A 25,898-nucleotide genomic window follows, 5' to 3' on the forward strand; every position below is an offset into this window, starting at 1 on the left:
AGTATGAGAAAATTGTATTTATTTGGGTTTGTGTCCATGTCCTCTATTCTGTACCATTGATCTACCTGTCTATTTTGGTACCAATACCATGCCATTTTTGTTACTATTGCTTTGCAGTAGAGTTGAAGATCTGGTATTGCGATACCCCCTGCTTCGCTCTTTCTGCTAAGGATTGCTTTAGCTATTCTGGGTTTCTTATTCTTCCAGATGAATTTCATAATGCTTGCTCTATTTCTGTAAGGTACATCATTGGGATTTTAATTGGAATTGCATTGAATCTGTATAGCACTTTAGGTAGTATGGCCATTTTGACAATATTAATTCTGCCTATCCAAAAACATGAGAGAACTTTCCATCTTCTAAGGTTTTCTTTAATTTCTTTCTTCAGTATTCTGTAGTTCTCATTGTAGAGGTCTTTCACCTCTTTTGTTAGATTGATTCCCAAGTATTTTATTTTTTTCAAGGCTATGGGGTAATTTTTCAAGGCTATGGGGTGAATGGGGTAATTTTCCTAACTTCTCTTTCTGAAGATTCATCACTTATGTATAAAAATGCATTGGATTTATGAGCATCGATCTTGTAACCTGCTACTTTACTGAATGCACTTATGAGTTCTAAAAGTTTTCTGGTGGAATTTCCGGATTCCTCTAAATAATCATGTCATCAGCGAACAGGGATAGTTTGAGTTCTTCTTTTCCTATTTGTATCCCTTTAATTTCTTTGGTTTGTCTAATTGCTCTGGCTAGAGTTTCAAGGACGATATTGAATAGAAGTGGTTGAAAGAGGGCATCCCTGACTTGTTCCAGTTTTTAGGGGGAATGCTTTCAGTTTTTCACCATTTAGAATGATATTGGCCATGGGCTTAGCATAGATGGCCTTTACAATGTTAAGGAACGTTCCCACTATCCCTATTTTTTCTAGTGTTTTCAGCATGAAGGGATGCTGTATTTTATCGAATGCTTTTTCTGCATCTATCGAAATAATCATGTGATTCTTAACTTTAAGTCTGTTGATTGGTGAATGACATTTATTGATTTCCGGATGTTGAACCAACCTTGCATCCCTAGGATAAAACCCACTTGATCATGGTGTACTATCTTTTTAATATATTTTTGGACGCGATTTGCTAAAATTTTGTTGAGAATTTTTGCATCGATGTTCATTAAGGATATTGGTCTGAGATTTTCTTTCCTCGATGTGTCTCTGTCTGGTTTAGGTATCAGGGTGATACTGGCTTCATACAATGAGTTTGGGAGGGTTCCCTCCTCTTCTATTTCATGGAATACTTTGAGGAGTATTGGAATGAGCTCTTCTTTAAAGGTTTTGTAGAACTCGGCTGAGAACCCATCTGGTCCCGGACTTTTCTTTGTTGGTAGGCTTTTGATGACCTCTTCTATTTCACTGCTTGAAATTGATTTATTATTTAAGTTGTGTATGTCCTCCTGGTTCAGTTTAGGTAATTCATATGTCTCTAGAAACTTGTTGATGTCTTCAAGGTTTTCTGTTTTGTTGGAGTATAGATTTTCAAAATAGCTTCTAATTATGTTTCGTATTTCACTCGTGTCTGTTGTGATATTTCCTTGTTCATTCCGAATTTTAGTAATTTGAGTTTTCGCTCTCTCTTTGTTAGTGTGGCTAAGGGTTTATCAATTTTGTTTATTTTTTCAAAGAACCAACTCTTTATTTTGTTAATTTTTTCGATTGTTTCTTTTGTTTCAATTTCGTTGATTTTGGCTCTGATTTTAACTATTTCCTGTGTATATGTTTTTAATAAATCATTCAATAAAAACATGTGGAGAATCTTTTAAAACATTCACATCCACTTTACTAACTAATCCTAGGTCTATAATGCAATAAATGGGTATAAATGCCTAATTAAACTAATTAATATGAAAATATTTTATTGTGTAAACTACTTCTGAAAAATTAACAATTACTTTTATTTTTTCGATTAGGAAGCCAGTGACAACTGTCTTGATTTTAATTCCAAGGAAAAACATCCGAATTCTACCTGACTATCCACTCCCTTCCCACCAAAATCATAGACAATTTGGAGCTATTTGATTTTAAACTATATTTTAAGAACAACAAAAAAGTAGGTTTTCAAATAATAATGCCTTCAGAGACAGCACTTTGAATAAACTCACTTCACACTATTCCAGAAACAAGAGAACTTGGTCTTTCCTGATGCTATCCTTAACAGGAAAACTACAGCTATAAAAGGGAATCCTCGAAAAACACTGAGACTTTGAACATACACTGTAATGCAAGATGGCTCTAGATCACTATGTCCACCTCAGGCACAGCATGGCCCACCTCCATGCACTGGAGGTTGGGGAGGGCAGTCTGATAAGTTGTCCATCCTTGCCTCATGCCACAATAAGAAGGGACAACAATCTGAACACATGACAAGGAACTACACATTATTACAAAAACTTACAAAATGAGGAAAAAAACAAAAATCCATACCTGAATATATCCTGTGTATCTAAATCAATATGAAGCCCATTGATGAAGAGAGCAGAATCTCCAGGCTGTAATCCTAAAGTTCCCTTGAAATACTGAAAAATAAAAAGAAAATTATTAGAGAGTAATGAGAGAGTGTTGAACAAAACCTTCTGCATTTCTGGGGTTTACTATCTACACAAATCTTGATATTCTAAGGCTGGGTTAAGATTTCCTTCCATACTCTCACATACTTTCTTTGAATTTACTATATTAAATGAAAGTACTGATTTATAGGACATACACCTTTCTTCTCTTTCCTCCTTCCCTCATTCTGATGATGATATGACTGTTTTCTATAAAATCTGGAGTGACAGGATAAGCCAAGTGCTGACAGTCACTTTTCAGAAAAGTGAATATAAATAAAACAGGACTAATTTTTAAAACTTATCTTTTTTTTTTTCCCGGTAAAGGGGATTGAACTCAGGGCCTTGTGCTTGTAAGGCAAGCACTCTACAAGCTGAGCTATCTCCCCAGCCCTTAAAACTTATCTTTATTTTGAAAACATGTTTCTTTCTGCCACATGATTTCCCTTTCCAATAATACTTCTCTGAACTGCATCAAAAGAACTGAAGCTAGTACTATGCCACTGGTATCCCATAAGCAAAACACCAGACATTTGTTCTTTACCTTAGTAAAAAAGTAAGTCCCTCATAATCAAAAAATCTGATATATTCCTTAACATTAAAGACACAGGAAGTGAGCAATCTATCATCAGCATCTGAAGTGGGATTCTCACTTCTATTCATGTCAAGTTACACAGGTTCTAGAATTTCCCTTACTTTTGCTCACCAGTGCCAGACAACAGTGCCTGAGCATTCTACCTTTGCCTTTTTTACAATTGTTGCTTTCCCTATTTGTGATGCCAATCAAGACTGTGACAACAGTCAATAATAGCTGAACCCTCTTGAAGAACTTCAAGTATCACACCAAAAAGGGTTTCCTTCAAACTAAGACACATCAAAAAACTAAGCTGCTGTGCTGGGAACAATAATACCTCCTCCTGCCTAACCCTGCAAGACCTGGCCTCATAGCATCTTTCACCTGCAAGGCCCCAAGATGGTGATGGCTCTGCACTTAGATGACTATGCAGCTCCTGAGATTTACCTGAGTCAATGGAAACATTGCCCTGACTTCATGTTGAAGTTTCTGTTGAATAATATCCTTTCCACTCAATTTCTCTTTCTCTCAAAGGAAACTGAAACTGTTATTTGTATATTCTAAACCATAGGAAACTAAGTCACACAGTGGAAAACAGAAGAAATTATTCAGATACCAGAAACAAAACTTAATCCCTTAGGAACCTAGAGCTGGACAGGGACCACTGAGCTCCCTTTACCCACTAGATGTCAGTAAACTAAGAAAAAAATTTACTTTTGAGATATAGGGTTGCATGAGAAAAGAACAAAACAATGAGGAACGCATGGCTCTTACTTCATGGTCATCAGGATTAAATGGTAAGCAAGATAAGGGGATTATATCAAAAGGTAAACATATTTCAAAATACTGGATTGTATACCACAAATACATATTTGCCAATTAAAAAATAAAAGGTAAAGGAATAATGCAGAGTTGCATCAATTAAGAACTGGCATTTCTTTCATGGGAGAGAAGAACTACATGTCCATTCATTATGAAGACTTAGAAAAACACCCTCAGCTGATAAATACAGCTCATATCTATTTCGAGATCTGAACACTAGTAACACAGGTGAGTTTACTTTGGGAAAATTCATCACACTAAAGATTTAGGGTCTGTGCATTCTTATGTTTTATATTTTTTGTACGCATTTTATATGTACTTTTTGCTTTAATAAAATGTTTTACTCAAAAGAAATTAGAATCCAGGAAACACCAATATAGCCTGCACAATTTAATGTTCTGTCTTCTTGGTGGGGGAAAGCCTTCAAGTAATTTTTGATATTATTATTATTATGGAAATTTAAATTAAATAAATATGGTTTTGTCAATTTCGTCAATATTTGAGAAATACTTGGTTTGCTTATTTCTCATATCTATTTAACTAATTAGTATCCTATATATAAAGGTTAAGGAAATTTGGTATAAAGACAGTGAATTGAACACAAGCATTTTTTTCCCTCCTGAAACTCTACTGAAAAGTCAGGAAAAGAGCCTTTTTTAGTTATGAGTTCTCAGGGCAAAAAGAACAGAAAATACTAAGGTCAACAAATTTTGGAAGCCAGAAGGGTGAGGGGTGAGTAATAACTGGCCTAGCAGTTCCAAGAAAGCTGTTTGATAGGCCAAAGTGAGAAAGGACAACAAGAAACCCAAGCTACCCTGTGGAGCACCCAAAGATTCAGGAATTCACAGATCAAAGGACAGGAGTATAAAAAAGGCTAATAGAAAACCTATCCTTAAGACATGGCCCTCCTCTGGGGTTCTGACTCAGTGTAGAGCACTTCCCCAGCAAGGGTGAGGCCTTGGGTTCGATCCTTAGCACCACATAAAAATAAAATAAAGGTATTGTGTCCACCTACAATTAAAGCAAAAAAACAAAACAAACAAACAAACAAAAAAGACATGGCCCTCCTGTTGATCCCACACAGTCAGGTGACTATTTTTTTAAAATTATTTATTTTTTATTTTTTACAAACTGCATTTTGATTTATTATACACAAATGGGGTACATCATTTCATTTCTATGGTTGTATACAATGTAAATTCTGTACCCAACACTCCAGAAAAATGGAGGCTCATGGCCTAGAAAGAGCAAAAAGAAAACCTGTGGGCTATGGGAAATCAGAAGCAGACAGGAGTCCCAGCTGAAAATGGGAGATTGAGGCTATTTCCAAATGCTCTTCCCTACTAGGCTTCTAAAACCCTGGCAGCCAGACTGTACCCTCCAGGCAGAAGATTGGCAATTCTTTTGGAGACTGACCAGTCTCTTTCAGAGTTTTCCTTTAGCTGTCAAATTTTTAAATTCCAAAGAGTTTTTCTTGCTCTCGGATTCTTCTTTCCTGATATTCTCATGGCTCTCTGAGGAGGAAAACAGTATCTTTATTTTCTTCTCTTTGCAATATCTACTTCCTCTTCTTTTTGTTGTTTTTGTTTTTCCCCTCTTCTTATAGACAGGGCCCTGCTATGTTGTTCAGCCTGGCTATGAACTTCTAGGTTCAAATGAACCTCCTGTCTTAGTCTCCCTAGTAGCTGTACAGTGCCCAGCTTAATTCCTCTTAAGCCTGTTTTGGGATGTCAATCTCTTGTCTTTGGCATTGGAGGCTTTCCTCAGGTATCTAGTGATAGGTGGCTAGCTGTTCATATTGAAATGCAAAGCACTAAGAAACTGATTGGGTTGGTCAGTCTCTACAAAGCAGGGTAACCTAGGAAATGGCCACACCAAAACACCTTATGGTCAAAAAGTCTCATCCTTCAGGCTTCAAATCAGTTTCTTCTAATCACTAGGGTCAAAAAAAGGTCCCAGATAATTCTAGGATGAATAATAGATCTCATACAAAGGCTTCAAACTTCTGGACAGCTACAGTGAACATCAAAATTTCAAGGAGTAATGATTCAAGCTTTTAAATGACTCCCATTCTAAAGCCATATGTCTAGCCTACCAATCAGTAAAAACAAGTGAAAAACTTGTCACAAAGGTTCAAATTAACCTCCCATGCAACTTTTCTCACAAAGAAGGATGTGCTGCATCAAAATAAGAGAGAAAAACAAAGACATGGAATCCAAGAAAGGCAGTTAAAGGAAGGTCCCCAGGATGCCTTGTGCACATTTGGCATGAAAAGCTACTAGGCCAAATTAGAGTGGCTAAACCTGGATAAAATTGCAACAGGGAAGGCCGAAGAGAAAGGACAAGTACCTATGGAGAACTACTGAGACACTAAGGGGTTGACAGTGGGAGAAGGATATACATCATCCTTGAACTAGAAGGCCAATACATAATGTCTGAAACTGAAAAATAGAACACCAACTTAGGCATGCTAGAAATCTGAAAAAAATTATCTGAAGGATAAGGTAAAAGTTGAAAGTAGATGCCTCTAGGAAAAGGTAAACATGTTACAGAATGCTGTTATAGAACATGTTAGGAACACAAAGGGGAGAAATGTCAGATAATGCTGTTTTTTTGAATGATGTGGTAGAACCATTTGATGCTTTCAATTACATTTATATTCAATTTTGATTAAAAACTAGAACTATAAGATAGAAATGAATATCACCATTATTGATAAAAGGAAAGCAGCAATAGTAAATGCTACTGATTAAACTCAGACTTCTTCATCTTTAAAGCTAAAATACAAAACAGTCAATATTTTCCAATGGTTAATACCTTCTGATTCTCTTCCACTTCAGTTCTAAGTTCCGAACTCACAGCTGTTTTCGTTATTGCTCTAAGGAATAAAATCATTATCAGCACTTGGTTTAACATTAGACATGTCTTCAATTTCCCTTTTCCTAAGTATGAAACATATTGTTCAATAAATCAGAAAAAAACTAGAATGGAAAAAACTTTAAACCTATACAATTGATAAACATTTCTCCTCTCTTAGATGTCCAAATTGTTAATCACTATACAATATAATATCAGGTCTAGGGATGTAACTGAGTGATAGATCACCTGCCTAACATGTAAAAAGCCCTGGGTTCAATCCCTAGTATTTGCAAAAAACAAATAAAATACAACATAAAATATAAGTAAATAAAACTAAAGAAAAGAAGCATAATAGCAATACTTTTTAAAAAGTACAGTTGTTTCCAAGTTCTTATCTGAATATGTACCATGTTGCTATATATGATCTCTACAGCTCACAGACTAAAATACAATGTTAAATAACTAAGGCGGCAGATTGTGCATCCTTTTTAAGCACTTATGGTGAAGGTGGAATTCTCCATCTATATCTTCAAGTAGGATGCTCAACTAAGAACACTTAAAAGACTTAAAATCATATAGTAAAAAACAAATTTATTTATAAAACATCTCACATCAAGTGTCAAAACACTTCAGTGACTCAGGAAAGAGGCAGGCAACCATTTACATCAATAGTTTATAAAAATTTGGCTTTTAAAAAAACTTTGACTTGTATTATGAGATGTAGAGCAACCCTTAAATAATAGAAAGCAATGTCAAAAAAATCAAAATGTTATTCTGGCAATGTAGCTCACTGCTAGAGCATTGTTTAGCATGCATAAGGTTCAGGGTTTGATCCTCAGCATAATCAGAAAAAAAAAAAAACACTTATTCTATCACTATGAACAAGTCACTTCACCTCTCTGTCTCAGTTTCTTCTTCAAGACTCAATGATATGGAGCTGAAGAAATAGCTCCTTTTGGAGAGCGCTCGCCTAGCATGAGCAAGGACCGCAGTTCGAATCCCCGGCCGCTCAAATGAGAAGGAAAAAAAAAAAAAAAAAAACCCCACAAAGACTCAATGATATATACGTACACAATCCCTCAGGAAGCTATGGTCTGTGCTAGACTCTAGATTAGTAACATCAGTATATGCTCTGTTATTCACCCAATTCTAAAAGACAAGTATTGTTATTCCCACTCTACCATTAAGATAAGTGAGGTAAAGAGAAATTGTTCATTTGCAAAGGTCACTTCAATTAGTAAGAGGCCAAGAATGTTGCCTAGATCTCTCAACCACACAATGCATGGTCTTGTCCTCTTCTCACTAAGAGGGTTCCACTCACAATAGTGATGGTAAATAGAATTCACATTTTCTAAGCATTTTCATATTTTACTTATGCCATCTGACATGTAAATATGAAGGCAATTGGTATATCATTAAGGAGAAGAACATATCAAAGTCTTACTCGATGTTACCTGGCTTTGGTAGGAAAATTCTGACTAAGGTCTTTCATCATCACCAAAGCCAACTCCACAGGAGAAGCCAAGATTCGGGCAGCTGTCTGGAAACTGAGGTCTGCAACAATGCCAAGTATAAGTTAGACAGTATTAGCCCAATGCAACGAGAAGCACATAAAAACCACCTTTATTTCCCACTATTTTCTTGATAATAAAGAATGCCATAGAATGCAACCATTCCAGAGAGTGCCAGTGGTACAGTTTCAGGTTTCTTTCACCTCCTGGATCCCTAGAGTGTTGATTGAGCCATTCCTGCCCTATCTGTATAAAACACTAAGGCACATGCTAACATCTTTAGCAGAGACTAAACTGAGCCCAAATCCTTTTCCTTCTTCTGAATTTATAATATATCACATAATACAACATTAAGACATTTAGCAAATTATATTATGGGGAAAAAAACTTGATAACTTACTCTTTGGAACAGAAAAGTACACACATATTCTACCCCTTATATGCCTTCAACATTCTATAGGTACATATTTTAAGAAATGAGGAATGGGGAATGGGAGTTGTAGTTCAATGATAAGAGTCCTTGCCTAACATGTACCATGTTCAATCCTCAGTTATCATAAAAAAAAAAAAAAAGTACACATATAAGAACATAAAGACAAGACACATTTCTGGCATTCTAAGCTTATATATCTAGTCACAGAAAGATCTGACACCATTTATATGTAATACTTCAGGCCTAATGTTCTCTGTCTACAAAAGATGTTTCTTGTCTGATTAACTATATTTGATCGATCTTTAAAATCTGTGGATTTATGTGAATATATTCAATCAAATTCAAATTCTGCATTTAATACAACAAAATTTATAAGAAAGGACAGCAATGATCTATCTAAATTTTCATTACCTTGCAACTGCCAAACTTTCAAAGGTGCCATTTCATTGGTACTCTCCACAAGGTGCTTTCTGAGTTCTTTCAATTGTCCCTTCAGGTCAGGGTGTAAGTCTCTGAAAGAAATATAAAATCAGTCCTTTGCTCTCAATTATCTTTTCTCTCTCAGAGTACACCTGTACAAGAAAGGACTCCAACTATATCTTCACAATTTTCCCCTCCCAATCCTAAAAAAATTTCTTTAATACAGGTAAAAAAAAAAAATTAAAGTACAATTATTTTCTTCTAAAAATAAGATAGAAAATAAGTTCAAACACCATAAAATTTATACACTGAAATATAAAGCAGTATAATAGTGAATCCTTCCTATTTGAGAAGTTAATAAAACTAAGATTAAGTAATAGGGTCCTCAACTTTACTTGTAGTTTTTTACTTGAACTATTTTATTTTTAAGTAAAAGAAGTCTTATACTGGGATTTGGAAAAAAAGAAAACTTGATAAAGTAGTTCTTTGGAAGACAAAAGCAAGTATACCAACAATTTATTCTGGGTGGTGAGTTGTGTGGGTATGCATTATTCTCCATACTTTTCTAGATCTTTTTAATTTCCCAAAATAAAATTGGATAAAAATTCTGCCAGTCCCAATATGAATTTCCTCCAGCCTCTATATAATTATAAATTGTCTAATTAGTTATAAATTCTTATCCTGAAATATAGTACAATCCTTTTAAAGGTAGTAAAATAGTTATCGAAGACAGAGAGATAACATTTATATCACACAGACAGATGGCTGGAAGATTATGTTCGGTTAAGTGCTAAAAACTCAATTCCCCTATCCACTCCCCAGAACTAGGGATTGAACCCAGGAGCACTCTAGCCCACTCTAACCACCAAGGTATATACTCAACTCTTTTTTAGTTTTTTTTTTTTTGAGAGTCCTACAAAATTCCCAAGGTAGGCCTCAAACTTGCAATTCTCCTGACTCAGTTCTCCTGAATGAATGGAATACATGAGTGTGCCCAGCTAGAAACTCAAAATTTCTTAAATGCAACATGCAGAAGTTAAAATATTCTCTCAGAGCCTTCACTTCCAAACAAGCCAAGAAAGCCTCTCGAGTGCTGGGACTATGTATACAACACCACATCCAGTTTTGATATGCCTTTTAAATCTTGAATCTACAGATGATTCCTACAGACTGATTATTTGTTCCCACTACACCCTTAATTCATCTGTTGAAATACTAACCCCTAATGTGATCATATGAGGAGATGGACCTTTGGGGGGTGATTTAATCACGAGGGCAAAGCTTTCATAAACAGGACTTATGCCCTTGTAAGAAGTTCTAAAAGACGGGCACTGTGGCACATACACGTAATCCCAGAGACTTGGAGGACTAAAGCAGGAGAAGCCCAAGTTCAAGGTCAGCCTGGGCAACTTAGTGAGATCCTGTCACAAAATAAAAAGTTAAAAAAAAGGTGGGGGGGATGTAGTTCAATAGTTGAATGCCCTCAGGTTCAATCCCCAGTACCAAAATAAATAAATGTAAGATAAAATAACATCCAAGAAGACTTTTCTCCATGAAATAGTATGATGTTTTCATAAAATGGTTTGGAATCATGAAACTTAAAATAGTACCATTAAGAATATTTTCTAGCTGGGCATGGTGGCACAAGCCTATATCCCAGCAAGTCTGGAGATTGAGGCAGGAAGATCGAAAGCTCCAGGCCAGCCTCAGCAACTTAGCAAGGTCCTAAGCGACTCAGCAAGACCTACTCTCAAAGTAAAATAAAAAGGGCTAAGGATGTCACTCAGTGGTTAAGCACTCCTGGGTTTAATCCCCAGTACAAAAAAAAAAAAAAATTTTTTTAAATAAATAAAAAATTTCTCTCTCCTTTCATATAAAGCTAGTCTAATAAAATGTATTTCAATTGAACAAGTATAAAACCTATTATACATCTTATACTTTTTCATCTTATGTTTAGCATAAAGAGCCACAACCACTATAACTTAAAGGCCCACCCACCCATCCATGAACAAAAATTAAGCGAAACAATTTGGTTCACCCTATTATTCAATTAAAAACTGGTATTTAACTTTATGTCATCAACTGAGAGGGAAAAGAAATTAATTTAAGCTCCAGGCAGGTATCTTTAATGATATCCATAGTATCATTTAAGAAAAAAGAGATTTAGCCATGTGTGATGCAGCACATCCGTCATCCCGGCTACTCAAGAGGCTGAGACAGCAGGATTTCCAGTTTAAGGGCAGACTCAGCAACTTGCTGAGACAACTCTCAAAATTAAACAAGAGGTAGAGGTTCAATGGTAGGGCACCTCTGGGTTCAATTCCCAGTAATGCAAAAATAAAAAATAAATAAATAAAAATAACAGTTTCAGAATAACTGGAAATTGCACTTTATTAGAAGCAAAGTGGGTATTTCTCCAATTTACAGTACAAATATGAAGGACTATTAGATTTGTACTCAGATAATAATGAAAGAGATGATGCTAAGAATGTGGGAAAGTCTGAAGATTTAAAGAGAATAAAGACATTTTTTTAAATAAACAGAATATACATACATACCTTAATCTTCCAAAGAGGAACCCTTGAACTTCATCAATAGGATCGTTTTCACCAATCACTGTGGTGTTTACCTCAGTTCCTATAAAAACAGTAAATACATGTCTAATGGTTCAGACTAGAAATAAAAACATTATTAATTTGACAAAATTTGAGTGATATAAAAATAAAAGTCAGAAACACCTGAAATAAAACCATTTGAAATGTCAACTACCTCAATTAACATTTTGCAATTAGTCTAAACAAATGCAATAAATGTGTTTAACAGTTCCTGTGATCACAGATAATGTATTTTTCCCCTAAACTGTAAAAAATTTTAGATCTAAAATTTCAAAATTAACAATTTTTAGTATGAGGAGAACAGGATTCTTCAAAGTCAAAATTCTGAAGAATCTGCAATTAGGCAACTTAATCCTAAATATAATTACTGAAAAACCGAAATGATGAGTTATTTACTAGGCTACTTTCTACTTGCTTTACTACCCAAACTGTTAATTTTTATGTTTAAAAAAAAAAGTAAAAAAGACAGCATGTAAAACTTGTAAAATAATGATTTCAAAACCCCACATCATTACAAGAAAAATTCAGAGTAAACTACTCCAAGTGCAGAAAAGAACATAAAATTCATTAAAGTATATTTAAAATTTCACATTGTAATCACAAATTAATGGTTATTTGTTATTTGTAAACCATATAACGTCAACAAAAACAATTACTACTTAAACTTTTTGTGCAAAATACTGTGCTAAACTCTTTATTTATTCCTCCCAAATACTTAAAGAAGAATATTATCATCATCTGCATTTTACAGTGGGAGAAATTTAGAACCTAGAGAAGTTGCTTAAGGTCACCCCCAAAGATGAATGGATAAACAAAGAGCATTAATGACTCCTAAATCTATTCTTTTTCATTACAGAAAGAAATTGCACTTTAGTTCATACTTAAAGAAAACACACTGGTCTTCATTGTACAAATTCACCTTTCACCTGAGTATCATCCTTGGCCTTGTACTCAGTGCTCTTAATGGCCAATTCCACACCATAGCCAGAGAGATGAACTGGCTCCTTTCTGGGATTCTGCAAGTAAAGCAAGTATTCCAACATTACTAGCTAGCTTGTTATAAGCTGGGCATGGTGGCACACGCCTATACTTCTAGCAACTCAGGAAACTGAAGGAGAAAGATACCAAGTTGAAGAGCGGCCTCAGCAACTTAGCAAGACCCTGTCTCTTTAAAAAAAAAGGAAGAGGCTGCTGATGTAGCTCAGTGGTAGAGTACCCTGGGTTCAATCCCCAGTACTGCAAAAAAGAAAAAAATAAAAAAATCTGTTATGGGTCATAGGTAATGACTGTACCTCATTAACATTGCATCTAGTAGCTATCACCTTAGATCATGTACTCAAAATATCTTTAGCTTGTTTTTTAAAGAGACTATGTGTTCAAGAGTTTGCTAAATACCAACAGTAATAAAAGCATGTATCTATCATTAAAATATTCATTCTATTTTTGAAAAAAATCAATGCTAAGTTTATGTTTCTCTCTCCAGAAAATCCCAGTCTCCTTTACACATTGTATGTCACCAGGACCATGGGAATGAAAATTCCAAGGTAGAAGCAAAAATCAGATGAATGGACAGTTAAAAAGGCAAAGGGTGTAAACTGTGAGAAAATGGAGAATGAGAAAAAGCATCTCTAGAACCTACAGAGCAGAGTTGAAAACTGGTGAGGTCTCAAACCAGGGCTTTGTTAGTACCATACGTGTATGTGCATGCTTTTTACTGAATTTAAATGCTTCAGGCGGGGCATGGGCTAAGAAAATGCCACAGGCTTGCCACCATCCTAATGGATAATAGGCCTACTAGACTTTTTTTTTTTTTTTTCAGTATTGGGGTTTGAACACAGGACCTTGCACAGGACTATGTAAGCCCTGAGTTACATTCCCAGTTCTTTTTATTTTGAGACAGGATCTTACTAAGTTGCCCAAGCTAGCCTCGAACTTGAATCCTCCTACCTCAACCTCCACAATCAGCTAGGATTATAAGGCTTGCACTACCATGTCTGGTCCCATTAGACATTTAAATTTTAAACCGGCAAGGGTCTATCAAGTGGAAGGAGGAAGAGGGGTTGTCAAACACTGGACTCTGAATTTTCATTTAAAATTTTTATTTTACTTTCACAGACTTAGCACCTAATGTGCTCATCATAACACACAAACTTTGAAGGCTAACAAGCTTAACGTATAAATATTTCAAATACTAAATGTTATAAAAAGCTATTAATTTTAAATCAATTCTGCCTGATTTCACCTCATTAGAAATACTCCTTTTCCTACCAAATGAAAAGGTACCAAAAAGAAAAAAGGAAATTAAAAAAGGTGTGTAAAGGAACTGAGTTCAAGAATCAATATCATAGTATGACAACTATATTAAATTCAACAAATATCATTTCCATGATTCATTCTGAAATAAAATGTACACTTTATTAAGCCACTTTTTTAGTAAAATTGTTTTACATTTCTTCAAAAAGGTAAGCCATGCACTGCTATGTGTAAATAATAGATCTGATTAAAAAAATACTCAATTTCTTAAAAAGAAGTTCAAATAACTAAATTATTTCATAAAGAGGGAAATTATGAGCTTATGTTCTAAGGTCATGGGAGGCAAATTAATATTTAAAAGTTAAAAATAATTCAATACTTACAGGTATATAATGTCTGAATACATAATTGATTTTGCCTGCATTGCTTTTTAATACAAGTTGGTGGTGGAAATTAGAAAATTTCTCATAACCAATCTCAGAGTAGAAAATCACCACTGGGCTTTCAGGATTGGATGAGGGATATCTGTGATCTCCTTTGAACAATAAAGGTTTGGGTCTGGAAATAAAGATTAAAAGTTTAAAATTATCAAGTTAAAAAATATTTTAGATACTAAAAAAGATACAAAATGTAAAGTATAGCTTAATGACTTAAGTAAAGATTATAAGTATCTTTATGTAAATGGTATCAGAGTCTTAGTCTTCACTTGGTAAGAATATTATCAGGTACAAGCCTGACTTGTTCATGATTACAAAAAATAAAAGTATATTATATAAATACTAACTATAAAATAAATAAATAAATACTAACTATAAACACAGATGCAGACTAATAATTGTTACCATTTCCTAGAGAAGGAGAAAAAGTCAGAAAAAGAATACACATCCAAATCTCTCAGTCCTAAATCTGCAGGTATTTTTTTTCCACATAAAAATAATCATTCTTTTGTCTGAAATTATAAGTACAAATACTGCAAAAAGCAGAGGATGATTTCGATGCCAATTATAGCAATTCTCTCTGCTCTACCATTGTTAGTATTATGGTCTTTCTACTAATGAATCTAACATTTCAGTTTTCCTCACAAATTTTAAAATTAAAAAAAAAAAACTTTTCTAAGGGTGTCATCATGATACTAACAGATCTTAATGTATGACCTATTAACCCCTATGATGGATTCAACAGAATGCAAAGACATATGAAGGAAGATGTTCATTACAGTCTTTTTAGAAGAGCAAAAATAAAAACAAACAAAAAAAAAACAAATAATTTTGAAAACCATCAGTAAGACATTCTTACACCAGTTATTATGCATGTGTTAAAAAAAACACTGAGGTACACCTACATGTACTAAATGGAATGATGCCTCTTACAAAAATAAACCTATCTACTTGTACAAATTTAAAACTATGAAAAAAAAAATCTAACAGGATAAATGCCAAACTATTAAAAGTACTTATAGTCTCTCAGAATAAGAGACACCATTACTTTCTTATTTATAAAGATCTGCATTGTAGTTATAACAAATCAAAATTTTTCAAGAATTTTAAGTTATCAGTTTTGTTTGCTCAAGAGCACCGTTTTACTATGCAGCCATTCTTGAATGTCCTTGCCTTGACCCTAAGCTAGGTAGAACATACATGGTATACAGTGGCTGTCACCCTCAATAAGAACACTAATGCCATTTGGTGGGCAGACACAGCTGGGCATACGAAGTCCAAGAAGAAGACTCACACCACCAAAAATGCCATGAGCATTTCTGATAAAACAGTCCACCACCATATTACATTTATAGCAGCATTAGAGGTGGTACTAAGTGGTTGCTGCTACAGTAAGAGAGCAAACTAGGTACTTATCATTGCTGTTTACTATAGAAATGTAAATCTCTTTAGACAAAGAAGCGTAACTTGGTGGGGTGGGGGTGCTTTTGTTTTCTTTACGGTGCTGGGGATCAAACCCATGGCCTGTTCATAATGGACAAGAGCTCTACCCTCAGACCAATTTCATATTAAAATCAGGTTGCAATTTTCTTTTGCTTTGTCTGAAGCTAGTAATATCATGAGAGATCATTATCATTAATATCATCACTTTAGGCACTGGCTTTTATATACACAGTATTCCTGCTAAGCTAAAGAATGACAAAGCCCAGTTAATAGCTCAGAGAGTAGTAGTAAATTAATAGGAATATTAAATACTTTTATTATCTCCATTTTGAAGTGAGAACAGGAAAGACAGTACTTTGCTTCATTTTGCAAAACTATTTTAGGTGATGAAGTCAAGGTTGCAGTCAGTCTGGGTTCAGAATCCACACTACAAACTATTATACCTACAGACTACAAAATAGGTAAGAAAGATCAGAAGGAAGACTTAATACAGAAAAAAAAAGGAAAATAAAAAACACAAAGAAATACATAACATTTAAATAAACACAAAATCTACCTTTCAGATGCTGTTAGTAGAAGAGTCTCCAAGGTATCAAAATCACAGGTCTTCTTTCCATGCACGGAAAAAAATGAATCACATCCTTCTGGTGGAGGCTCATTAGCGGCTATCTGTCACATAAGACAGTATATATATTTTTACAGCTTCTAATCAAAGTTGAGTTAAAAACATGTATGTTCTCAAAAAAAAGTATGTTCTAAATATGTGATTAATTTATAAAAAGGTGTCACCAATAAAGGCAAAACTAACACCCATACAGATGGAAAGGTAAAATTATACGCAGTACCCAGTAAGATATTCAAGAACAAGGCTGAATGAGATGTGAGTTTTTGTGTGGAATGAAACATATTTAACACCAAAGGGATAAGAGACAAGTCGATCTGCAACTTTAAGGAGAAGAACTTTGAGGAGGAAGATGACAGATAGGAAAAGGAAAGGATATAATGACAAGCACTGGTATATGCACTGGTGTCATCCATGTAACACACTATGTTAAGATGTCCTTTTCTATATATGTAATACAAATAACTGAGAAAGATAGGGAGAAATGGAAAGTTTGCTATAAAAACATTGATAATATTAACAATTTTCATTACATTCTTCTATTTTTTGATTAATTATTATTAAAAAGTACAAACAAAAAAAGAATAGTATAACAAATCCTCACATTCCCGTCATCCAAATTCAGTAAATATCAACTCATGGTCAATCTTATTCATCCACCTTTCCACCATACTCCATTGATCATTTTGACAAAATTCCCAAATAACTTCTTTATAATGTATAAATACCTTTTTATATGTATAGTATATATCAATAAGACAGATTTAAAAAAAAAATACCACTATGACACTTTAAAAAAAAAATCAATGGAATTCTGCAAGGATGACAAATGGCTTCATAGTTGTTCAATCTTCCAAATTTCCTCCATAAAAAGGGAATAACTAATAGCAAAGCTCCAAAGAAAGGTATTTCTATGACACGAAATACTAGTAAGACCTGCAGATATGCAGAGGTCATGAAATGGGAAGCAACAGAGGACATGAAGATCCTTGGAATAAGAAAACTCTAAAACAGACAAAAGTTTCTCACTAGAAAGGAAGATGGCCCTATGATTTCTGTCCAACACTAAGCACTAAGCACCAGTGAGTACAAAGCATCAACAGTAAAGTTGAAAAAGGCTGGGGAGGTATGGTCACTCTGTATAATCTCTCAAAACTCACGAGCCAGGACTCCCTTTCAGGACAGGGCTTCACTTTAGGAGAAACTGCTGAAAGTAAAATAAAACTTGAGGAGGACAGAGATGAACAAACAATGGAAAAGAAGGTTCAAATAAAAGTGCAGGAAGGGAATAATGAAATCTCAAAAAACAAGCCACTGTATCTTCTTAACACTACATAACATCAACAGCAGAGGGAGCAATACCAATCTCTAAAACCTAAAGAAAACTAACATCAAAATGGGCAAAAAAGTCTCTATATCAAATCCCATACAAAGTTATTAGGGCATAAAAATGAACCAAATTACACTTATACAGCATTATACAACAGAAATTACTGCAAGGATAGAAATCATCTACATCTGCCTGACACAGTGGCACACAGAAGCTCAGTGGTAAAGTACTCCTGGGTTAAATCCCCATTACCACAAAAAAGAAAAACGATTGTCTACACAGTACTGTCCAAAGTGGTACCTACTTGGCACATGTGGCTTCTGAGCACTTGAAATGTGGCAAGTGCGAGTGAACAGGTAAATTTTTGCATTTAACTTTGATTTATATTCAAAAGGCCGCACATGGCCAGGGCCTACCATACTGGATAGGATAGTCAATAAAACCATGTCAGAAATATACAGCCAGAAGACAGATTAAAAATGTAATCTATTACGAACAAGTTAAAACATATCAAGAAGATAATACAAGATAACCTTAAGTCAGATAAAATAACCTTGTCAGAATTAGAAAAACTCACAAATGGAGGTGACAAAACTCAAGAAAGTATTTAGAGGTTTAAAAACATCATTTTAGAAATAAAAACTAAGAAAATAAATATATCAAGTAATGATTTAAATTAGAGTAGCTGGGCTGGGTACTAGCTCAATGGTAGAGTGCTTGCCTGGCATGTGTGAGGCACTGGATTCGATTCTCAGCACCACACATAAGTAAGTAAAATAAAAGTCCATTGACAATAAAAATATTAAAAAAAAAAAAATGAGAGTAACTCAGCCAAGCACAGAGGCACATACCTGTAAATCTCAGCAACTTGGGTGGCTGAGGCAGGAGGATCTTGAATTCAAAGCCAGCCTCAGCAATGACAAGGTACTAAGCAACTCAGTGAGACCCTGTCTCTAAATAAAATACAAAACAGAACTGGGAATGTAACTCAGTGAGACCCTGTCTCTAAATAAAATACAAAACAGAACTGGGAATGTAGCTCAGTGGTTGAGTGCCCCTGAGTAAAATCCCTGGGACCAAATATATAAAAATTAAAAGTAAAAAGGGTTAGGGATGTAGCTCAGTGGTAGAGTGCCCCTGAGTTCAATACCCAGTACTGAAAAGATGAAAAGAAAAAAAAATTAAGAGTAGCTCAGGGGTACAGCACTTATTTAGCAAGTGTGAAGCCCTATATTTGATCCCCTAGATTCAATCCCCAGCACCACAAAACAAAACAAAACAAAACAAAAAAGAAGTTAGAGATAATGGCTAAGAGTATAGCTCAGTGCATGCTTAGCACACATAAGGTCCTGGGTTTGATTACCAGCATGAGAGAGAAAGACTGGGGGGCGGGGGGGGGGGGAGAAAGAAGCAATTTTCTTAAAGAGAAAAGGAAGGAAAAAGTTGGGTGCACGCAGTAATCCCAGAGCCTCAGGAGGCTAAGGCAGGAGGAAGGATCACAAGTTTCAAGCCAGCCTCAGGAACTTAGCAAGGACCTAAGCAAATCAGTGAGACCCTGACTCAAAATAAAATATAAAAAGGGTTGGGATGCCCCAGCACCAAAAAAAAAAAAGGGGGGTTGGGATGTGGCTCAGTGGTTAAGCACCCCTGGGTTAAATCCTTGGTACAAAAATAAATAAGTAAAAGGAAAGGGAAAAAAATTAAGAAATGAGACATTCAAGAGAATAGGAGAACAATGAAGATCAGTGAAGAAAATCATCATAAGATGATATGAATTGCTGAAGAAGATATATAAAAAAAACCAAGGGGAAAGAACAAATTATATTGTAAGAAAAATATCCTGAAATAAAAGACTATTTGAAACTCTGTACTAAAAGCATATACTGTATACCAAATAATATTGACCCATAAAAATCACCACTAAGTTATATTCTAATAAATTAAAACTTGAAAAAGAAAAAATCCTTTAGACTTCTAGACAAAAAGAGGGTTGGTGGGTATAGCTCAGAGGTAGAGAACCTGACTATCATGATTAAGGTCCTGGGTTTGATCTCAGCACTACTGTGGAAAAAAATAATGCAAAAAACTTTCAAGGGAAAGAAAATAAAAGTGAGATTATTATCACGCTATCTGTTTGAATGGCTATAATGAAAGAGAACTGAATATGTTTAAGATAGTCAAGAAACAAAAATATAAACCAAAGTTTTATGTCCAGACTTCAAGTGCAAAGGACATATAGAAACAATTACCTTAACATACAAACACTGAGGAAATATTGTTTCCATGAGCCCTTCTTGAGGAATCTGCTAATAAGCAACATCAGAAAAGCTAAATGACTAGAAACATTTGCATAGCCTGGTGGTGAGCAATAAAAATATAAATAATTTCTAGAACTAAGATGAAACGAGTTAGCTTAAGGTGAGACAATGTAATATAAAACTTCTATGCTCTACCTAGGAAAAATATACTTATTTTTTTTTAAATGTACCAAAATAAAAAATAACAAGGACTGGAGATGCAGCTCAGTGGTAGAGCACCTCTGGGTTCAATTCTCAGTATCATAAAAAATAAATAAATACAATGGTAGAGCAAGGACTTACTACAAATTTACTACAAAACTACAGCAATCAATGTGGTATTTGAAATAAAGATAGAACAAAGGACTAGAATAGAGAGCCCAGAAATAAATGCTTACATATATGGTCAACTGATATATATCTCATATAATGATATGGACCACTATCCAGAATATATAAAGAATTCCTACAACTCAACAACAAAAATCAAACAATCTGATTGAAAAATGGGCAAAGGAGTTAAAAAGACATATCTCTAGGGAAGCTATGCAGAATGCCACTAACTAAATGAAAAGATGTTCCACATCATTAGTCATTAAGGAAATGCAAATCAAAACCACTAGAAGAAATCACTTCACACTCATTAGGATGGCCAATATTAAAAATCAGGAAATAACAAGGGTTGAGGACGAGGTGGAGAAATTAGAACCCTCCTGCATTACTAGTGGGAATATAAAATAGTGTGGCAAACAGTGAAAGAACATCTCTTTTTGCAAGGTGAAAAAGCTCTGAAGATGCATTAATGTACTTAGTATTACTACATTGTATACTTAAACTTAAAAGTGGTGAAAATGGTAAAAGTTACATGTATTTTACCAAAATAAAGGAAAAAAGAAACAAAAACCTAAATGGTTAAACTAAAAGGATGCTGGTAAATAAAGGTAAAGTAACAAGCAAGTGTTCCGCCTTTACTAAGTTGAACAATATCATCAAACCGTACTAGATGATGATATATATATCCACATTCCAGAAACAAATGAAATGATACAGGATGAATCACCACTTTACAACCCCCAAAGAATTAATGATTAAGCATAAACAGTAATGACTGCTAAATCAGAAAAAGAAACCAGACATTAGGTGCCTCTGAATGGAAGAACAGAACATTACCTACAGACTTAACAAAGACACAATTCTGATCAAGCCTCTGGACCCAGTTGCCAATTTGTAGGAAACAGACAACAGAAGAAAAAGTTGAACTGTATAATAAGTATGTGATCAACAAAATATGGTCCATGAAAAAAAAATTTACAGTGGCAAACACTCAAAGTCATACAATGGAAAAAGAAAAGGATGGAAAGAAAACCTATAAATTAAGAGACCCCCTTCCAAAGTTATCAAATTTTCTAACACTAGGCAAGACTAAATAAATTCTATTGTGTGGGTGTGCATTCTTGAGCAATAAAATGATAAAGAAATATAGGAGGTGACTGCAACAGATGACAGTGTGGTTCCTTCCAGAAGATAAAAGATGGCTGTGATGGGGTCAGAGCACATGGAGGGCTTCCAGGGTACCTAAATCCTATTTCTCTGAATAAGTGAAAAATCACAATGCTCACTTTCTAATAACTCGTTATACTATATATCCATTGTGAGTGGTTTTCTATGTTTTATTTTATAATACAAAATGGTTCTTAAATGTCCATATCAAATGTCCACTTAATTTACACACATTTTTGTCTCTTCTGCTCCCCTTTCTTTCTCAAGATTCAAGCAAGATCCCTGCACTACATTAAACATTTTTTGAATTCTCTCCTGAAGTTGCTCTGTCGCTTTATCTTTTCCCTTATTATTTATTTACTGAAGTAACCAAATTACTTGACTGCAAAAAGTTTCCCTAAATGACAGATTTTCCAATTACATCCCTGTGGTGTGGCTTGACACTTCCTGTCTCCTGTATTTCCTGTGAACTGCTTTCAGATCTAAAGGTTGTGATTAGATTTAGGTTCATTGATTTAGCAAGATTACACCTCCCAGACACTGTTGCACATACAAAGTCTGGTTGTCTTTTTTGTGTAGATATTTTCTTCCTTTCTCATACAAACGTTAAGCATCAGTGATTTGAAGACTTAACATCAGTTTTGCTTATTATTTATAAATAAATCACAGATACCAGAAAATGTCAGGCAAAAAAAGCTATAGCTCTATAATTCAATTCCAGAACAACTGCCATCTATCCAATCATCATGTCATATACCATTCAAAATACTATTCTCTAGAACCACTAGATTTACCTGCTGGAAGGCCTGAATTGTAGCCGAGTAGGAACGAAGAGACAGACAAAATTTCAACAAATTCTGCTGTAGAGGTGACAGAAACTGAAATGCAGCTTCCAAAATCGCATGATAATAGGAATAATCAGTACCTGTCAAGGAAAAACATTAACCAAAATAGTTGTATATGATATGAATTATCCAAATAAGATACTTTATAAGTATGAAGCTGTATGTTAGGAAGGTATGTGATAGTAAACTGTCTCGAACTTTTATCAAATGCTTAAAAATTCCCTAGAGTAAACAATGCAGTTGGACTATTCTTTTCTTCCTCTCTTTGTTCAAACTATTTCCTATCCCTGGATTATTATTTTCCCACTTACCTGGATGACTTACTCTCACCTACTTTCAAAAGAAGAATTTAGCTGTGAAATCACCTATTCCAGGAAGCCACCCCAATCTCTATCCTATGTTTCAATGGACTAACTAGTTATAGAATTTCTTGGATCTCAGACTATCTCTTTGCTTACGTCTTTCACCTATCACATCATTTACTAAATTATTTATTCACTGTCTATCTATCACTCGATTAAACTTCAGGCCCCATAGGCAGAGGCCATGATTTATTTATCTGTGTATCCTGGGTACCAAGCATATGTTTTCTACCTAGCATATGTTATTTACTCAAATAACTCAAACAAATTTTTTAAGAAATAGAAATTGAACAATGTGATGAGGAAATAAATACAAGGCATTAAAAGAAACTGATGAAATCATAAATTTGAAAAACATTTAAACAAAAAGTTGGACCAAATTATTTGAAAGGGAAAAAGGAATCTATCTACGAGTATGAAAAATTTCCCAGGTAAACAAAAAGTACAGGTACAAAACAATGTACATCGTAAACTATCTTTTTTTTCTTACCAAAAGAAAGAATGAGAAATAAGGATACATATCTGGGTGTGTGTATACATACATATGTATCTGCGTATGTTGTTAAAAACGAAAAAACACTGTAGGATAAATAATTTTAAACAGAAGGAATAGGAACAAAGAGGAAACAAAATTTTTCTGTGCATAGTCTTTCGTATGGCTTGACTTCTGAATTACATATTAGACAATTAAAAAAAATCTTCAGTTTTAAAAGGAAAAGTATTAACAATTTTAAAAGCTGAATATAAAAGTTTCGATACTATATTAGCATCTTCTACACAGAAAAATAGAACAGAAAGAAATACCTCAAAATGTTACCAGAATATTAATGGTTTTAATTTTGGGGTGGTAGGAATATGAATACATAAAATATATAAAATGTTTAACACACTCTATGATCACTTCCAAGAATTCATACTCTATAACTTTAACCAAGAACAAATATCAAATATATTGAGGAAATTTCCTTTTGAATGTCAGTTCAAGTCTTATTTTGAAACCCACTTAGAGAAATTTGTTCCATTAAATCCTGAAGTAAAATGATTTTTGATAACTTAATTCTAGTTGACTCTAAATTACATAAAGATGCTTATTCAAAACCTTTATGTATTTCTATCACAAAAAAGAGACTCAGACAATTATAAACATGTGTGTTATTTTAATAAAATTTGTGTTATTTTAAGGAAATTAAAAAGTTATACTGGGCATGGTGCCACATGAATGTAGGTCCAGCTACTTGGGAGGCTAAGGCAGGCTGGGGCCCCTGAGTTCAAGATCAACCTAGGTAACATAGTTAGACCCTCCATCTCAAAAAAAAAAGTTAAAAATAAATTTTAATAATTAACGGCAGTCACATAGTTTTTGAATATTTCCTCTCCAATAAGTACTTACACCTGTTAATGTAACATTCAAGGGGTGAATTTTTTGTTTTGTTTTGTTTTTGTACTAAGAATTGAACCCAGAGGTGCTAATTTACCACTGAGCCACATCCCCAGCCCTTTCTAATTTTTATTTTCAGACAGGGTCTTGCTGAGTTGCTTACGGCCTCACTAAATTGCTGAGGCAGGTCTCAAACTTGTATTCCTCCTACTTCAGCCTTCCAAGTTGCTGGGATTATGGGCATGCACCACATGCCCAGCTCAAGGTATGAACTACAGTCATGCATCACTTATCGAAAGGATGTGTTCAGAGAACTGCATCATTAGGTGATTCTGTCACTGTGTAAACATCAGTGTACTTAACATAAACTAAGAACAGCCATGATGTCATTAGGCAATATAATCTTACGGGACCACTATTATATATGTGGTCCATAATTGATCAAAATATGATTATGCAGTGCATGACTATACTCATACAACAGCATCTTTGTTTATAGTCCTATGTCACTTATTTCAAATTAGAGAATGTTTGTGAAAGCACATCATAAACACTAATGAGTGACACAAGATAAATCATCAATTTGGTATCTTAACATTCAAGTGTGGGTGGCTAGCAGGCATAATGGAAAACATTCTGGATGGCAGTAACTTAATGATAAAACTTTAACAGATAATAGATCACTTGGTGTAATTAGTTTATAACAAAAGAAGAGTGAATCAGATGGACGTTAAGTTAATACTAAATGGTTTAAAATAAAATGTACTTCCTCAAAATATTCACATAGCACTTAAAGTCACAGCTTATACTCAAAGTTATAAACTACATCAAAAATAATTATTTGAGCAAGGCACAATGATCCAGGCCTGTAATCCCCACAAGTGGGGAGGCTGATGCAGGAGGATCACAAGTTCAAGGTCAATCGCAGCAACTTGGTGAGACCCTAAGCAACTTAGTGAAACCTGTCTCAAAATAAAAAAAAATCAAATAGCAGGGGGAAGGAGGGTGCTAGGGATGTAGCTCAATGCCAAAGTAATCCTAGATAAATCCCCAGTACCAAAGATAATAATAATTATGATTATGATTATTTGGGCCAATAGTTCCAGCTACTCAGGAAACTGAGGCAGGAGGACTGCTTGAGCTCAGGGATTCAGAGGCAATCTGGGCAACACGGTGAGATCCCATCTCTTAAAAAAGTAATAACTGATTGGTAAAAGTCTATGGAGATTATGGGTATGGCTCAATGGTACAGCATGTACTTAACATTCAAAAGGCCCTGAGTTCAATCCCTAGCACCAAAAATGAAATAAAATAACTATGTGTGCTGAGTTGGCTCTTCCTGCCTACAATCACAACTCTAGCCCTTACAGATAAAAATGTTTTCCATTAACTGTCATGTCACACATACTATAAAAGAGACCACTTTTTCTAATATTTTCCCAGACACCAAAGTCAAAGAAGCATTTGCTTCAATTTTACCGTGATGATCTGATGATCCAATACTTTGACTGGCTTCTACAAAATTCCAAAATTTCTCTTGACTGTCTTCTGCTAAAAACTCACTGGGAGAAAAGGGGGAAATGTCAGAAAAAAAAACTTAATAAAA

At 34.5% G+C, this 25,898-nt stretch overlaps 1 protein-coding gene across 4 annotated transcripts in view; it reads right to left on the minus strand.

Moving 5' to 3' along the window:
* UGGT1 (UDP-glucose glycoprotein glucosyltransferase 1) overlaps positions 1–25,898 on the minus strand; it is a 170,597-nt gene that overhangs the window by 128,561 nt on the left and 16,138 nt on the right. For all 4 annotated transcript variants that reach the window (XM_079130425.1, XM_079130426.1, XM_079130424.1 and 1 more), the window contains exons 3-12: positions 25,772–25,854; positions 22,502–22,632; positions 16,515–16,627; positions 14,462–14,636; positions 12,745–12,841; positions 11,769–11,847; positions 9,202–9,302; positions 8,301–8,400; positions 6,805–6,865; positions 2,470–2,561 (exon numbers count right to left, since the gene is read on the minus strand). In XM_079130425.1, coding sequence (XP_078986551.1) covers positions 2,470–2,561; positions 6,805–6,865; positions 8,301–8,400; positions 9,202–9,302; positions 11,769–11,847; positions 12,745–12,841; positions 14,462–14,636; positions 16,515–16,627; positions 22,502–22,632; positions 25,772–25,854 — 1,032 coding nt within the window. The remainder of the gene's footprint in view (positions 1–2,469; positions 2,562–6,804; positions 6,866–8,300; positions 8,401–9,201; positions 9,303–11,768; positions 11,848–12,744; positions 12,842–14,461; positions 14,637–16,514; positions 16,628–22,501; positions 22,633–25,771; positions 25,855–25,898) is intronic.

This window comes from Sciurus vulgaris (genome assembly GCF_902686455.1).
Source record: "Sciurus vulgaris genome assembly, chromosome: 3".
In the NCBI taxonomy this organism is placed as follows: Eukaryota; Metazoa; Chordata; class Mammalia; order Rodentia; family Sciuridae; genus Sciurus; species Sciurus vulgaris.